The sequence below is a fragment of the Musca vetustissima genome, unplaced genomic scaffold (genome assembly GCF_032173495.1).
Source record: "Musca vetustissima isolate MV318-11 ecotype Yass unplaced genomic scaffold, APGP_CSIRO_Mvet_v1 utg71526, whole genome shotgun sequence".
NCBI lineage: Eukaryota > Metazoa > Arthropoda > Insecta > Diptera > Muscidae > Musca > Musca vetustissima.
This window is the reverse complement of record NW_026875661.1, coordinates 16,957-34,401: the sequence shown is the minus strand read 5'-3', so window position 1 is coordinate 34,401 and position 17,445 is coordinate 16,957. Positions and strand designations below refer to the sequence as shown.

The following is a 17,445-nucleotide window of genomic DNA, read 5'->3' as shown; positions in this document are numbered from 1 at the left end:
GGAGCTCTTTATTATTGCATCATGCTTGAGGCGCATGTACGGGGGGAAACACATACGAGGACTTCAGGATTGACTTGTTAAGTTCCTTTACAAATTGGCATTTCATATAAAGCCAACTTAACATTTCAGGCCTGCATTTTCGTATGTCTTTCACCCTTTGAAGGTGTATGTATAAGTAAACTAATTAACTTTACATGATTTTAATATTAATAACACTAGTCCAAACAGATAGAATATCGTACCTCGATGTACATATCGAGTATATTTAGAAGGCATAGTCTAAACGCGCCTTACTCCAAGAATCTACTAAATCTTTTACGGCATTTACATTAGAACTTTTTATCGGGTTAACCTACTTTATTAGGATTTATTTGGCATATATTCAAAGGAATTGAAAATTTAAACCCACTGGGTTAACCAAATCCGGTTAAATGTAAACAACCTTTTAATTTTTCTTCAATATCATAAAGGAAAATTAATCTTCGTAGTAAAAGGTAGTAGATTATTGCAGTAAGGGAACAGACCCAAAGTCGATTAAATTATTTTTCTATCAGCCTAAAAGTCGACTATAAATTCGATTAGTCGAAAATCGTTTTACGTTTTTTGTCATTGGCTGGTGGGAGTAAAGGGTAGGAAAATGCTAATATATTTTGTTTGATATCCATATTGAAAGTTTTAACAAGACGGTGTATCAAATATTTTTTCCGTTTAAAAGTCATAATGCAACATTTTTGGGTTACAAAGAAAACTGTCCAGAGAAAATTGGGAACCAAGGAAGATGAACACATTATATCTTCTGATGCAGATCTTGATGCAAAAATTGAAGTCTTTAAGTCAATTTCGGAGACGAGCACTGAATTAAGCAAAATTATTGAGCAATATCAAGAACGTCTGTGTATACTCTCACAGGAAGAATCTGTTTTTGGAAGATTCTTGAAAGAAGCAGGCAAGAGGAGTAAAACGACAGGTCAAAGTATTTCCAATACCGGAAAATCAGTGTCATATTGCGGCCAGCAGAGGATGTGTATAAGAATGCCATTATTGCGGTTACAGCATGAAGTCGATATATTTCGAAATCGTGCCATTGTTGACACACAATCCACTATATCTGTTATGGAAAAAGAACGAACCGAGTATAGGGCAGCTTTGGAGTGGATGAAGTCATCAAGTTCGGAATTAGATCCAGATACCGGGAGGGGCGTAGACAAATTCAGAACAGCTCAAGCACACGTTCGTGCAGCAAAGCAAAATTTTGATACCCTGTCAATGGATTCAATACAAAAGGTAAAAATACATATACTTATAGATATCCCAGAAAATTTATAAATGTTTACCCATGATACAATTATGCAAGGTACCTGCAATACTCAGCTGATTTGATTGTATCGTTTATGTAGGAATACCCAACAGGAAATTTTTTGGCTTAAGTCTTTTTTATGGCGGCCTCGCGAATCGTTTTTAAATTTTTACCACATGTAGGGGAACAAGTCTAGTTTAGGGGCCTCACTCGGATCGCTTTGGGTCTTGAAAGTTCGGAGCATATCTTGATTAAAACGGCAGTTTTACTAATGCCACAAAGGCAATATGGGTATCATTTTAAAGCTTATAACGAGTACTTTCCCAAAAAAGCACAAACATTGCATGCCGAGCATGAATTCTCGTGTTTCGAATTTAAGTAGCCGGCCTTCGGCCGGGTCTCCGCAATCCAAATCCTTTTTTAAGAGCAATTTCAAAATCAAATTTAGGGTCTTTTGAGTAGACGGCCTTCGGCCGGGGCTTAAGACTTTCGCCTATGGACAGGCGCATACATGGCTACACAATCCAAATCCTTTTTTAAGAGCAATTTCAAAATCAAATTTAGGGTCTTTTGAGTAGCCGGCCTTCGGCCGGGTCTTAAGTCTTTCACCTATGGACAGACGCATACATGGATACGCAATCCAAATCCTTTTTAAGAGCAATTTCAGAATCAAATTTATTGTTTGTAAGTAGCAGGCCTTCGGCCGGGGTTTTAGACTTTCATTTATGGACAGGCGCATACATGGGTACGAATCCAAATATTTGTTTTCAAAGCACTATCCAAACCCTTTAAAATGATACCCATATTGCTTTGGTGGCATTAGTAAACGTGCCGTTTTAACCATGATATGCTCCGAAATTTCAAAGCCCATATCTCGGGAAGTATGGATTTCCCCCACATAAAATGTATATCACTGTCATCAGCTCAACGAGGACTACTTACGGTAAAAATTTCAAAGCGATCCGAGTGGAGCCCCTAAACTAGACTTAAGCCAACTACATATGTACATGATCGAGCAAGAACTCACTGAAATCACTTCAGAGCAGTCAGGGCTTTAAACTTTCCCACAGACAACAAGTAAAATAAAACAAATAAAGACAGGTAAATTTTGGAAAAGACCCTGTACGTCCATTTATCTACGCTTGATTTATCTGCAGATGTGTTATTTTAGAAGTGCTTACGATATCTAATTTTTATATAATAAACAACACAAAAAAAGTGCTTTAAATGGACAAAAAGACAAAACCAAGATATTTTTTAATCCCAAAGTCTTTGTATAGAAATCTCCTCTCGATTGCGGATTTTATTACAAAACATTTTATTGAAAAAAAGAACTAATTATCTACCTTTGGCAATAGCCTTCATATAATAGATGATCAGGACCTATTCTTTTATAAGCCTAAATAATTTATTGAATAGCAAAAGTCCCCAAGGTTATACAAGACCAACTTTATATATAGAATAACAAAAAGTCTTCTTTCAGAAGACAAAAGCGGTCTCTTTAGCTGGCCAATAGTTTTTCATAGGCAAATAAGTATTTTAGTCAAATTCCAATAGTATTTTAGTCAAATATTTTAGTCAAATTACAAAAAACCAAAAATTGTATATAAAACCAAATAGTTCATTATCATGTGGTCGATTTTTTTTCAAATATCTAAAAGATTCTATGAATGTGGTTTTCTTGAATTTTTATTATTAAAAAAGCCTAAATTTAAAGACCATTTTTGAAATCGAAATGTAATATTGAAAATGTTTTTGACAATTTACTTTACAAACAATAAAGAAAAAAGTTTGAGACCATATGATTGTCACTTAGACCTTATTAAATATAACTTGGTATAATTATTACAAGGTAGGGAACAGCTACCAACTGATTAAAATTTTTTTCTCAAGGTGGGTTGTTCCATAAAATCAAAATACACATATTGTGTATGTATTGTTTTGAATACTATGTCAAATAAATTCAAAATAAATTGAAATATATTCAAATTTAATTGAAATGAAAATTTTGTTTTTAACATTTAAAAATTAAAATAAACATTTGATGGTATTCCCTTCTGGATTTTGGGAAGAAATCATAACCTTTCATTCATTTTCGCGTTTTTATTTTTGTGTTGAAAATGTCAAATGTCAAAATGTCAAATAAACACAAGCACTTGTTGTGTATATTTATTTTATTTTTGGTAGAAGAAGCCACACGTGTTATTTTTTTGTTATTCACCTCAAGCTGCCCTACCTTGTATTATTGTACCATGGTATTATCCAAAAATTTTTATTCGATGACAAATATTTATAGAACGACAGCTAAATTATGAAACTATCGGATTTCCACCTTCTTTCATTTAACTACCCAGTTGTTCAATAAATATCAATTGTCTGCTATTATATATTTATATAGCTACTTAGGTTACTTTAGGTTAGGGATGTACGGCTGTTGTAACAACCGTCCACTCGGAAACTATGTCCATTGTGATCATCCTTTATGTATAGGTGTACCTATAAAGAGAAAGAAGAAAAGATAGTGGAAGAGTAGAGAGAGAGAGGTTGTCAGAATGGGTGGGAGCGGAAATGACATTATTTTAGCCAAGTCAATTTTTTGACAAAGCCTAGAATTAGGTTAGGGTCTATTTTGGAGAAGAAGACTAGATTATCAATTTCATAACATCCAAACTGTTTATGTCTTCTGCTGATCAGCGATGGACATTTGCAAAGGATGTGCTCAATTGTTTCCACTTCTTCTTCATCCTCACATAGACGACAGTAATCCTCTCCACTGGAGCCCCACTTAGAAGTGAGAGATCTAACTTTGCAGTGACCAGTAATGATCCCCACAACGATCTTAATCTCCCTCTTGTTGTGATCCAGCAGCGAAGACGTTCTTTTACGAGAGAATTCTGGCCAGATAGATTTAGAGATTCTGCATGCAGGTTCCCTTAGCCATCTGTTGCCGACTACCTCGCAATGGAACGCGCAAATTCTGCCAATGAAATAGCTAATAGGGGGTTTCAAAACGCTACAATCATTGTTGAGTTTATATGAGTTTCGTATACCTAATTCCCTGCAGTAGACGCCTGCGCCAGTGCCTTCCTCCATCTTGGACCCGTCTGTGAAGATTGACAGACCTGGCAGAGGTAGGGAGCCACTAGTCCAGGATTCCCTGTTAGGAAATTCGACTTTAATGTCATTAAAATCCCTATGGGGGGGAATATAGTCACTGATATGACTATCCCCCCTAAAAAGGTCATAACTTGGCGTTATGTTTAGAATGCTGGCATGACCATAGTTCAGCGATGTCAAGGCATCTGTTTCCCGGAGTCTCAGGGCACACCTAGCAGCCTGGAATTTGATCAGAATGTCCAATGGTTGGAGATTCAAGATTGCATTCAAGGCTGCTTGTGGTGTGCTTCTTAATGCTCCGGTGATCAGAATTGAAGCCGATCGCTGTACTAAGCTCAGTTTTGTCAGCAGCTTCTTTTTATTCACCCCCTGCCACCAGACAAGACATCCATAAGTAAGTATTGGTAAGACAATCGTCGTATACAACCAGTGTATAATTCCGGGTCTCAATCCCCAACTCTTGCCTATGTAGTTCTTGCATGAATAGAGTGCCATCAATCCCTTCTTAGGGCGTTCCTCGACATTCCTATTCCACAGTAACTTGCGGTCTAGGACAGTGCCAAGATATTTAGCTTCATCAGAAAGGGTTAATGTCACTCCACCAAGTGATGGCAGACGGAAACTAGGAATTTTGTATTTCCTAGTGAAGAGTACCAGTTCGGTTTTTGTGGGGTTTACACCAAGACCTTTGGTGCAAGCCCAATTTGACAGGGTTGAAAGAGCACCCTCCAGGATGTCTGATATTGTCTTAATAAACTTACCCCCAACCAACAAGACTACATCATCGGCATAGGCTACAACCTTTATCCTGAGATGATTGAATTTCATAAGTATCTCATTTATCACCAGAAGCCACAAAAGGGGGGAAAGAACTCCACCCTGAGGTGTGCCTCTGTTGACAGATTTCCTCACGGAACTCTCTCCTAGGGATGAGTTGATAATTCTGCTTTCCAGCATTTTATCAATCCATTCCGTAAGGAGTGAGGGGATACCTATGTCTACGAGAGCAGAATGGATTGCCTCTAGCTTCACATTGTTGAAAGCTCCTTCGATGTCGAGGAATGCTGCCAACGTGTAGCCAGAGGACTCCATATTCTTCTCGATGTATCCAACCACCTCATGCAGAGCTGTATCCACTGATCTGCCCTTGATATAGGCATGCTGGGATTTACTAAGTTTATTACGGTCAATGGTATCTCTAATTTCTGAGTCTAGTAACCTTTCTAAAGTTTTTAGTAGAAAGGAAGAAAGACTAATCGGTCTATAGTCTTTAGGTACCGTATGACTTGGCTTCCCGGCTTTCGGGATGAAGGTCACGGTAACCTCTTTCCATAGACTGGGTATGTACGACAAAAGTAAACAAGCCCTAAAAATGTCCTGCAGATATGATATTATCCGTTCATCTGCGTGTTGCAGCATGGCCGGTGTTATACCATCTGGACCAGGAGATTTGTAGGGTTGAAAACTATTTATCGCCCATATCATTTTTGGGTATCATATAGTGTCTTCTATCAACTTCTCCTCTTTCCTCGTCCGAACTGTAGGCTGGTGCACACACTGCGCATCTTCCCTATAGTCCTTACAACCAGGAAAGTGGGTTGATGATAGAAGATCAAGAGTCTCACTACCAGAGTTTGTCCACGTTCCATCACTTCGCTTAATACTTCCTATGGATTTTGGATCCTTAGAGAGTACTCTGCGGAATCTGGCCGCTTCGTTGACTCCTTCGATCGACTCGCTATAGCAGACCCAAGACTCACGTTTAGCTTTCTTGATTTCGCCCTTGTACCTATTGAATTGTCTTTTATAGACATCCCAATCTGTACTGAGCTTTGTCTTACTAGCTCTATTATAAGCTTTCCTTGCAGCCTTCCGCAAGGTTGCAAGGTCCTGCGACCACCATACCGGCTGAGATTTCTTCCCAGGGTATGTTAGAGGACAAGATGCCTCATAGCTCTTCAGAAGAGTGGCCGTGACATTTTTCACAGCTAATTCAACATCCTCAACCGTTTTGAGATCATTACGATCCCGAAAAGAGGCTGCTGTTATTTTTGGAAAATCACAGATTTTTTACCAAAAACCAAGTTAAAAAATAAGGAAGATCTTCACCGATTGGCTTTATCCTAGTTCATACGAGAGCTATACACTCCCAGAGAAACGTTGCAAAATTTGGAACCGATTGGATTATTAGTTTTTGAGTTATCGCGCGTTTAAAGTTTGAGAAGCCCTTCAGCCGTCACTTGATACTGACACAATAAATCGGATATATCTTCAAGAGTTCTTGAGATTTTCACTTGAAATTTTGTAGAGACATTCTTTAATCAGTGTAGATTCGAATTATATCAACAAAAATTTTGACCCCGAGAATGGGGGGGTCCCCTTAAATAAAAACACAGCCAAAACACAACACAATTTATATTTTGTGGGATAATTTACTTGAAAATCTTCTTGAAACTCTTGAAATAGTCCAAATGTGCTTCACAAAACGATAGAAATTGAAATTTAATTGAATGTTGACAAAATATTGAAATTTTTGTTTTGACGTCTAACATAATTGTGTGTATGTATGTATAGGTTTCAAAATATGATTTGATAGCAAACTTTATAGTCACCTGTGCTTACTGGCCGACCTTATATAGGCCTTGGTTACTGGCAAGGTATATTAATGAGGTAACCTTATCAACCTTAATATTATATGTCACAACATTTTTTTTCTTGAATTCGCCGAAAAAAAATAAAATTAAAAATGAAAATTAATGAAGACAATTTCTGAAGAAACAAAACATATAGGTCATGTATAGGATACCCTCACATGAACTTCTTTAGGAAGATCTTTTACTACTACACGAGAAGAGCATTTTGGATTTTTATAAGAATCTATTATCTTGGGACTTTCTATAACGATTTGGCGGCGCATTTCACGTGAGACCTTCAAAATAGACAATTCATATGATAAGGATATTGATCTAGGAAACCAGAACTGCATCCTGGAGTTTTGTTGTTAAATATTGTTAGAATTCAGTTTCTTCAAATTGGCATTTTGGTTTCTTATTGAAAGCAAATTTCCTTGCAAAACTTTCTATGTTCGCTTCCATATAATGATACGTCCCAATTTCAATAATGTGGTTGTAATTTCGAACCTTAGATTTCCACATACATATGTTGGTATGCTGAGGTGTTACTACCACAGAAAACATATTCAAAATGGGTCCACGTCTTTGTTTCTCCAAAAATGTATTCGTTGTCATCAGTTCCTTAACATTAACGAATCATTTTTATCATTTATGCTTCATAAATTTACGATTTGGAAAAAACACACACAAATTTAAAAAAGTAAATAAATATTTTATAAACTTCACAAATGCTTTGTTCTGATTGGTTGAAAAATAGAAGGCGAATTCATTTTTATTCGCCTTGATAACAATTTTGACATATCATGTTCCCAATTCGCCGATGCGGCTACCTTACATATCTACCTTGGTTACTGGTAATGCGAAGAGTAATGAATCAAATATTTTACATATTATCAATGGATAACCTAATAATCAATGTTTTTCACTTCGAAAAAAAATTTCTATTGAAAAACAAAATATAACAATTCTTTTGTCATTTTTTTGTATTCTTGTTACTATTGAAAACAATTGTCGGTTTAAATTCACTATTATTCAGATTTATAGCAGTCATATATAGAAGGAAATGCTGTCCAACTCGTTTTTATATCGTAATGATGTAAGTTTTAAAATGGAGTTAAAATAAATACGAATCTATGTCTTCTGCGGAATTTTATTATTTTACAGACTTTCTATAAATAGGCATCTTTTAGAAATATCCTACATTCCGAAGGATTGTTCAGAAGTATTCAATGGGTACAGATAGCAGGTATCTACCCACTTAGATGACTACAATTTTATACACAAAGTACTATACATTTTTTTACTACCTAAATGGTTGGTTACTGGTAAGACTGGCAGGGGACAATTGACTTCCCCAATGACATGCCCACGTTAAATTCGCCAGTTTAGGACATGATGTGGTAACTAGTGGTAGTTAAGGTAACTAGTAAAGATTCTAGTTAATCACCAGTTACTTAAACTACTAGGTAAGTAGTTACTACAGACGATCGAAATTGGATAACAATTCATTTGTTATTGTAAAATTACGAAGTATCACCCTTTTACAAAAAATAAGTGTCAAAGTAGATAATTATTTGAAGATGGAGTTAGAAACTCACTTCCAAATGCTTGCTGGGGTCCGTCTGCCGTACAGCATTTATCGTAGTATGTGTAATTTTTTCTGAAAGTTTATTTATGTATGTGTGACATGAAGAATATCAATAGTTTTGATTTTGAAAATTAAACTCTTTCAATCTTGTGAATTTTATTCATTTTCAAACTCGATAGTAAATTATATCGTGTGTGCAGATAATAATATTCCCAGTAGTTCGAGTAACAGGTTATGAACTAGTTATTTTACTAATTACCTGTAACTACCACTAGTTACCTCTTCATGTCCTAGACAGTCATTTCGGTAGTACAAAATGGCAGTACATTTACCTAGTTACGTATATATAACAAAGTAGATTGTATAACAGTTTGGAAAAATTCAAATATATTATAAAATTAATTCTGTATACATATCTTTATTTATTGATATTTATTATAATAGAGTATTGTATACAATTATACGGTTTGATCCATTTGTGAATCCCTAATTCGCGTCTCTATATATATATATATATATATATAAGTCGATTCATTACCCTTTGCATTACTAGTAACTACTGAATTGGAATGATATACTTAGACAACTTTTTCAATCGACAAATAAATCCAACAGCCTAGTTTATGTTCCATTTTTGGATATAAAGTAACTAGATCACTAAGTAACTAGCTATATAACTATGTAATAGAAGATAATTGATATTTTTTGAACAACTGGGATTGTGACGATATAAAAAAGAACTGAATTTACGACTCAAAATGCAATTTTTTGGAATAATGATTGAAGAGTTTACCAAACACTAGTCAATCTCACACATACGCAAAAGGGTTAATCGACATGATGTGTAGTGTGTGGGGCCCTTTATAAACAACAAATTCAAAAATTAAAAAAACTCATATTTCTGGAGAAAAGATGAAATTGATGGCACCTCCTGCAAATGACACTGATAACTTGGAAAATATTTTTTTGCAGATGCCGCTTCTAGTCGCTTTTGTTATAAGGAATATAATTGTCGAACAAAATATCGTGTCAAAAATAGCGTTCGCGACATGATAAACATATCGACTTATATATGGCTGAATCATTGAAATTCCCCATTGCTCTCCAACAGTTAATGTTGCATAAAATCTTAATGTCGCTAGCACCTTCCGAAAAAATCGAATATTACAATAATTACATTTATTTATTTGTATTTGTTATAACCGTAATTCGCGATTTACGAACTATTCGTCAAGAGCAAACCTAGAGATTTTGGTCTGATGATGGACTTCGCAAAGGGCCAAGAATATAAAAAGCTATGCCGGGAATATGTGAAAATATTTAAAAAATCTAAATAGTTATCAATACTTAGTTTTTGAAACAGTATAAAATCTCACTTTTAAAAACATCTATTCACCAAAAATGGTGATTACGCATAAGTGCTTATTTTAATTATTAAAATGTCATGTTTTTCTTATTTTCAGATCGATTTATTAGCTGCCGCTCGATGTAACATGTTTTCCCATGTTTTGGTTTCATATATAACTGAATTGAAGCAGTTTGGACTGAAAACAAGTGCGACTTTTGATACAATTTCCAAAGCTCTTGAACAGAAACCAAGATATGACTTTTGCATTCTCAAAGACTTGACACAATACGAAGAAGCCCCAGATAATGTAAAAAACATCCCGGCGTTTGATAATGACCAAACATTATTCTTCGCTGTAAGTTATTTGTGTTTTATATAATTGTTTAATTATAATTTACGTACGGTCCGTAACATATACATATGTGATAGGTTTCCTAACCATGATTATTATAAATTCATGATTTCGGTTCAGGAATGGGTTTCAGGTTTTCTAAGTGGGTTTATTACCATTCAAAAATATTTTCTTTTTAACTCATATAAGGCTGTATTAGAATTTTTTGTGTAAACATAAATATTTAATTAAGAATTTAGTTGTTTTTCGGTAAAATTGATTTTTTTTTATTTATGCCGGTCTTACAAGAAATGAGCGATATGCAAATCGTTCGTTTAGTTTTAGCAATATTTTTTAAGAAATCAAACACTCTCATAAGATGTTAATGAGGTACAATAATATATAAAAATTTTTAAAAATTCGATTGCTGTGTTTGGAAGTAGATTTTATATTTATTATTCATTAGAAATCTGGAAAATTTTATTGAATTAATTGAAAATATTGGCAATATTTCTACTATTATAAGTAAACGACCGCACTTAAAAACTCTTCCCAATACTCCGAAAGATTTTTCTGTGAGTGCTGTAATGTTGAAGTTAATTTACAAATGAAAAATATTTTAATTTAACAATTTTTATTATTTTTTAACAAATTTCTATTATCCGAACTATTATACAACGTTACCTATAATCCGACGGGGCGTACAAAAATATTCAACATCCCAGTATGGCAAAATGAGTCGTATCTATATCTTCAAGCGAATAATACAAACCGCAAATCAAAATTGAAAATTTATTAAATTAATCCAAATATTTTATGTTCCCATTCGAAATTTCATATCTTCTGAATGTTTTGTTTTTATTTTCAACAAAAGAAAAAATGAATTTTATACGTTCGACGTATTTCGGTAACATTCATATAAATACATGTGTTCTACTTTTGTGGTGAAAAACGTCGAACGAGCAAGTTGAATAGTTAAGAATTAGAACAAGTTATTGAGTAAACGAAAAAATACTGATCTATCAGAATCAGAACAATGTTTGCCCGAGTTATAAATCTAAAAGTTGGTATAATAATGACTAGCTTCATTAGTACCATGGTATATACCATGGTGTAATAATTACAAGATAGGGCACAGGTAATTTGTTTGTTCAAAATACGTATTTTGTATTTATATTTGTTGTGAATACCAAATAATTTAAAATAAATTGAAATATATTGAAATTAGCATATGCCCGCTACTTCGTTAGCGAATGTGGGTAATATTTAAACATGTATTAACATTTTATTTTATTTTCACAGAAAACAGCATATGTCAGAAAAACTAAACAATCCACACATTAATATCGACCATAAATTAATTTTGAGTACCATTTAGTTCCAAATTTGATGATTTGTTGATTAACCCAAACGAACGAGTTAAAAACATCATTTTCATTTCAATTAAACTTGAATATATTTCAATTTATTTGACATAGTATTCAAAACACGCACACATACACAAAATATGTATTTTGATTTGATTGAACAAGCCACCTTGAGAAAAAATTGTAATCAGTTGGTAGCTGTGCCCCACATTGATCCTAAATCCAAGCTTCAGGATTCCAATTTTAGTTTTCGGTGGTCTTTATAGACTCCGAGATTTGCATATAAAAGATCTTGAGGTCGTTTTATAAAAGAGCTATAGGAGAGCTGGCAAACTAATGGTCTTTATAGACAGTCTTTATATTCCACGAAAATAAAAATGTATAGTGATCTTCTTATAGACGAACTGGTGGCGTTCTTATAGAAGACGTGAAGATAAACTTACTTACTTAGCTGGCTTGTTACAGAATGGTTGTTCCATAAGCCGAGCTTAAAAAAGAATTCCAAGCGCCTCGGCCTTGTATGCATCTCCTCCAATTTGAATGACCACGTTCCAAGATGTTGTTTTCTACTTGGCCTTTCCATCTGATTCGTGGCCTTCCCCTTCTACGGGAACCATCAGTTGGCTCGCTTTTATATACCTTTTAGATGGGACATTCTCATTCATTCGCACAACATGGCATTGCCATCGTAGTCGCTGCAGCTCAAATTGTAAATTGTAATTCATTCGACGCCGATATTCATCGTCGACGCAGATCGGCCCGTAGATCTTTCAGAGATTTTTTTTCTTTCAAACACCCCAAGAGCTGACTCATCTGCTTGCGCCAGTACTAATGCTTCAGATCCATATGTTTTGGAGTAGTTCATATTCAATTCAATTTTTTAATATACGTATGTATGTTTAATTTTTTATATTTGTGATACAATTTATTTAGATAAAAATACAACTCATTTTTATATATAATAATATTCTTTTGGTGTGGATTAACAACCATTCCATTCCTACTGGAGTAGTCATAATCCAATTAATCAAATTTTTTAATCATAACCTATAATAATAATCAAAAACTTTTTTTTGTAATTTGATCGGTATAATATTCTTTAGTAGTCCAATATCCCTCCCTTTTACATTTAAGCCGCTTAATGTGATAAAATTTTTATTTAATTGTGAAATGTAGCTTACAGCCTTAAGGTCGAAAGATTGGGCAATATGAAATATAAAAAATATATATAGTATCAGCGTCTTGTAAAGTGTGAGTTTGGTCTGGCGGGAGGTGGCTTTGTTTCTACTTAATTAGGCCATAGTAGCATCTGTTGGCCATCACAATCCTTCTCCGAAGTTCAAAACGGATGTCATTCGTTTTATTTAAGGCGGTACCAAGGTATATAAAATCTTTAACTACCTCGAAGCTGTAGTTCTCAAGTTCCACAGTTGATCCGAGCCTACTGGACGTCTTGCGCGTTGATACCATCAGCTTGGTCTTCTCGCCGTTTACTGCCAGACCCCTTCTCAATTTGTTCAAAGGTGGTTGTTACCGCTCTCAATGTTCGACCCATTATGTCCATGTCATCGGCGTAGGCGAGTAACATGTGTTGTTTGGTGTACAGAGTGCCATTTCTGTTCACCTTTGTGTTTTCTTTCCCAGTAGAATGTTAAGAAGATCACACGACAAATTGTCACCTTGTCGGAATCCTAGTTCGGTATTGAAGGGCTCCGATAAATTCTTTCCGACCTTAACTGCTGACCTTGTGCCACTTAAAGTTATCCTGCAAAGCCGTCTTAATTTTGCAGGAATGCCGAACGTAGACATGGCTTTAAACCCCTCTGAACGGATAGGGCTGTCGAATGCGGCGGAGTTGACGCATAGGTGGAATGTGTCGATGTGTTTTTCGTTGTTTTTTTTCCAAGATTTGTCGCAGAGTGAAAATCGGGTCAATGGTGGATTTGCCAGGTCTGGTATTGGTTTCAGTCGTTCGCACAGCACGCTGAATAGCAGTTTATATGCGATGGGAAGGAGACTTATTCATCTATAGTTGGCACCTGGGTTGTCTCACACTGTTTTTACCCATTTTTTACATTCAAGTAGACACAGCATCCACGTAGATAAACTTTTTTGGTCAATATCATGAAAAGTTTGCAAAGACAGATCAATAAATACAAAACTATTCAATTTTTCTTATATACTTTAATAATTCTGGGTTATAAAGGGGTGCACTTCGGCTTCAGCAATTTTTAAAAATTGTCATCAGCTGTGATATTCTGTTAGGCATATTTTTTTTAAATTTTAACTTATTTTGAATTCGAAGGTAAGCAAAAGGAAAGCGGGTGCAGCTAATTACAAAATATTTGTAATCCATTATTTTTTATTGTGAATTGCATTGTGGAGTATCGTGTGTATATAGTTGATCACTTAATTAAGTCGACCTCCAAACTTATCTATGCCTGTAGGGATTTGCTTAAAAGGAAGCATATTAGAAAATTTAAGCTGCTTAACGGTGACCAGCCCTTGATTGAAGTTCTTCTTCCTGATGGAACGAAAACTAGGTTCGAGCAGCTGGAACTTTTTAATTTTGCCAATCGATCCCGAGATACGCAGATGCGGAATGTATTGAATAATGAATGTGGGGCGGTGCAGTTTCCTGTTACATAGTAATGTGATGTATATTTATTATTGTTGATCTCATTTTCTTAATTTTAATATTATTTTTGTTAAAACAAATATTTTTTTTTGAATTGCTATAAACTTTATTGCTTAATTTGTTATTTTTTTATTATTATTATTATTTTGATATGTATTCGATGTTTAATCGAACTTTAATAATTGTGCTCCCCAGTCTTTTATTTAATTTTTATGTGCCCTGATGTGAATCTAGGTCCTGTAATTAGCGATGCTCAATTATTTAGGCAGAACATCCATTGCGGTGGTGGTAAGCTTACGTATGCCCATTTGAACCGTCAGAGTATTCGTCCGTCTAGATTCAATAACAAAATGGATGGTGTGACTGAGTCTTGTCTTAACCCTGCTGTCTCGTCGAGGTCATTGAGAGTTCCTGGCTATAAGGCTCTGCTTGGTGACCGTATCGTCCGTGTAGGTGGCGGTGTTATGTTGTATGTATGTGACAGATTGTCATATAAGGTGGTTTTTAAATCGGACCAATATGGTGTATGCGAATCTTTGTGCGTCGAGCTGTGTTTCGGTGCATTTACGTTGCTTGTTGCCGTTATATACCTGCCTCATGGAGATGTGAATTCCTTTCATAGCATTCATGAGGGTATTTTTGACTCATATGCAAATGTGTTTGTCTGTGGTGATTTTAATTGTAACTTTTTTAAATCTTCGAAATCTACATTGATGCGGGGCATATGTAGGTCTCTTGGGCTTTCTATTGTCCACAATTCCAAGCCTACGCACTTTGATCTTGCTCATAGTTCTACCTCGCTGATTGACTATTGTTTGACCAGTGATCCCATGCGGCTGGGCTTTTCCTCGCAGGGACAATGCCCTAGCATATCTCACCATGCGCTTATTATGGAAGTCCCTTAGGTCCTTTGGTTGTCTAGATTGTGGTGATGATGTTGCTTTTATTGATGTCAATACTTTTAATGATTACTTTTGTAATGTGGGCAAATCTAATCATGGTGTAAATGTAGGAATTGATGGTGCATTTGTTCAAGAGCCATTTAGGTTTTACTGTGTTTTTATGGTGGATGTTGAAAGTGCTCACCGCAAAATTAAGTCTGGAGCTATAGGTTTGGATGGTATTCCTATTATATTTTTTAAGAGTGTTTTTTCATACATATCTGTTCACTTTTTGCATTTTGTTAATTGTATTTTTATGACGTCATCCTTCCCGCAAGCTTGAAGGTGGCTCGTGTGGTGCCTGTTCCGAAGAAAGGGTCGTCATACAGTCAGTCTAACTTGCGCCCAATATGTGTTTTGCCGGCCATGTCAAAATAGTAGAGCATATTATTAAAGATGCTATTTTGGAGTTTCTTGGCGATCATAAATGCCTGAGTAGTTCTCAGTATGGTTTTCGGCGTGGCTGCAGTACAACGGTGCACTTATTATTCCTTACTGATGTTATTTGCGATGTTTTTGATGGTTCTGATGTTGGTCTACTTGTTGGTCTTGATTTGTCTAAGGCATTTGATTCTATTCACCACGCGCTGCTTATTCACAAGCTTGGAGTCAAATTTTGGTTTTCCGTTTCGGCCTGTAGACTAATTTTGTCGTATATGGAGTGTAGATCCCAGTTTGTTGTGCACAAGGGTGTCCAATCTGATTTTGGTCTAATCCGGTGTGGAGTCCCGCAGGGTTCTGTGCTGGGTCCATTACTTTTTAATATGTTCATTAATGACATTATGGATTCTGTTACTGCTAGTAATTGTTCTCTTCTTGTTTGCGGATGACATACATGTTTTCTTTAGGAGTGTTGATCTCGCCAGGTTGGAAAATCTGGCTAACACAACGTTGCAATCTCTCTCTATGTGGATCTTCTCCAATGGTCTTGATATAAATTGGAATAAGACAAAGGCTGTTTTGTTCAATTGTTGCTATGACGGTTCTATGCCTAATACTTGCGTTAGTTCCTTTACTATTAATATTGTTGATGAAATGAAGTGCTTGGGTGTAATTATTGATGCTTTTCGACTCACATTGATCTTCTGTAGTCCCGTGTGCGATTCCAGCTTAGGAGGCTTTATAGTGTCCAAGCATATTTGCCTCTTGGCGTTAGGGTGAAGGTGGGTAGGTCGTTGTTGATGTCTCAGGTAAACTATTGTTTGGAGGTAATTTCGGGCTCTAACTCTGGTCATTTGCATCGGCTTCAAAAGGTTGTTAACTCCATTGTTCGTTATGTGTATGGTTTGGTCGTAGTCATCATGTTATATTATAGATTTATACATATGCGCTGGTACATATGAAATTTAGTGTCTGTGGTGCTAGTGTTGCTCTTGGACTCGAGAGGGATATATAGTTTATTTTTATGTAGGGTTCCTTATGCTTCCTTTCCCCTCCACTTTTCTTAGCGAAAGTTAAGTAAAGTGCAGTGGATTGGGGTTCTTTTTTTGAATCTGTTATTTTAGTTGTTTGCATTAAATTTCATTTTGTAGGGTTTTTTCACTGTTATGTATTTTTAATTTATTTAGTTTATTCTTTGTTTGGATATTTTTTATAGAAGTTTATATATTACATTGTATGAAATAATGAAATGAATTTGTACTTTATTGTAATAATCAATTTATAAAAAATTATTGCTTCTTTAGTCTGATTATGCAGATTCAAATAACGATGAAGTCGCGGCCAAAGATGTTAACCATGGCGTATTAGATGTCAATGAGCAACGTAACAATCCCTTAATTGAACTTAGTACTAATGACAGTCTTATGGATATAAGCACCATTGACAACAATTCCAATATAGGATTAACCTTGGTTTCGTCTCTATGTGCTGACAACAAATCAACAGAAATAAAACAAAACAACTTATTTGGTCAGAATACAATCACTTCAAAAATACCTGCGGCTATCAAACTTCAGAAAAAGGAAATGGACACAACATTAAATATTTCTCAAACGGACAAATCATCTTCTGGAAAAGGCTTAAAGCAAAAATCGTGGATTGAACTATTTGCCGATTTGGATCCTTTAGCAAACCTGGAGGCATTTGATCTTAAAATGAATGGAAACTTAAAGAGTTCGCAACAAACGTGAATTGGATGGAAGGAAACGTTGTCGAATATACACCAACATTATATATATTTTTT

At 35.2% G+C, this 17,445-nt stretch overlaps 1 protein-coding gene across 1 annotated transcript; it reads left to right on the top strand.

The window, feature by feature from the left end:
* Window positions 1-715: 715 nt before the first annotated feature.
* LOC133338182 (islet cell autoantigen 1) lies at window positions 716-17,392 on the top strand. Its single transcript, XM_061546364.1, has 3 exons — window positions 716-1,284; window positions 10,099-10,338; window positions 16,946-17,392. The coding sequence occupies exons 1-3, from the start codon at window positions 721-723 to the stop codon at window positions 17,390-17,392; spliced, it is 1,251 nt and encodes a 416-aa protein (XP_061402348.1). The 5' UTR covers window positions 716-720.
* The last annotated feature ends 53 nt before the right edge of the window (window positions 17,393-17,445 follow it).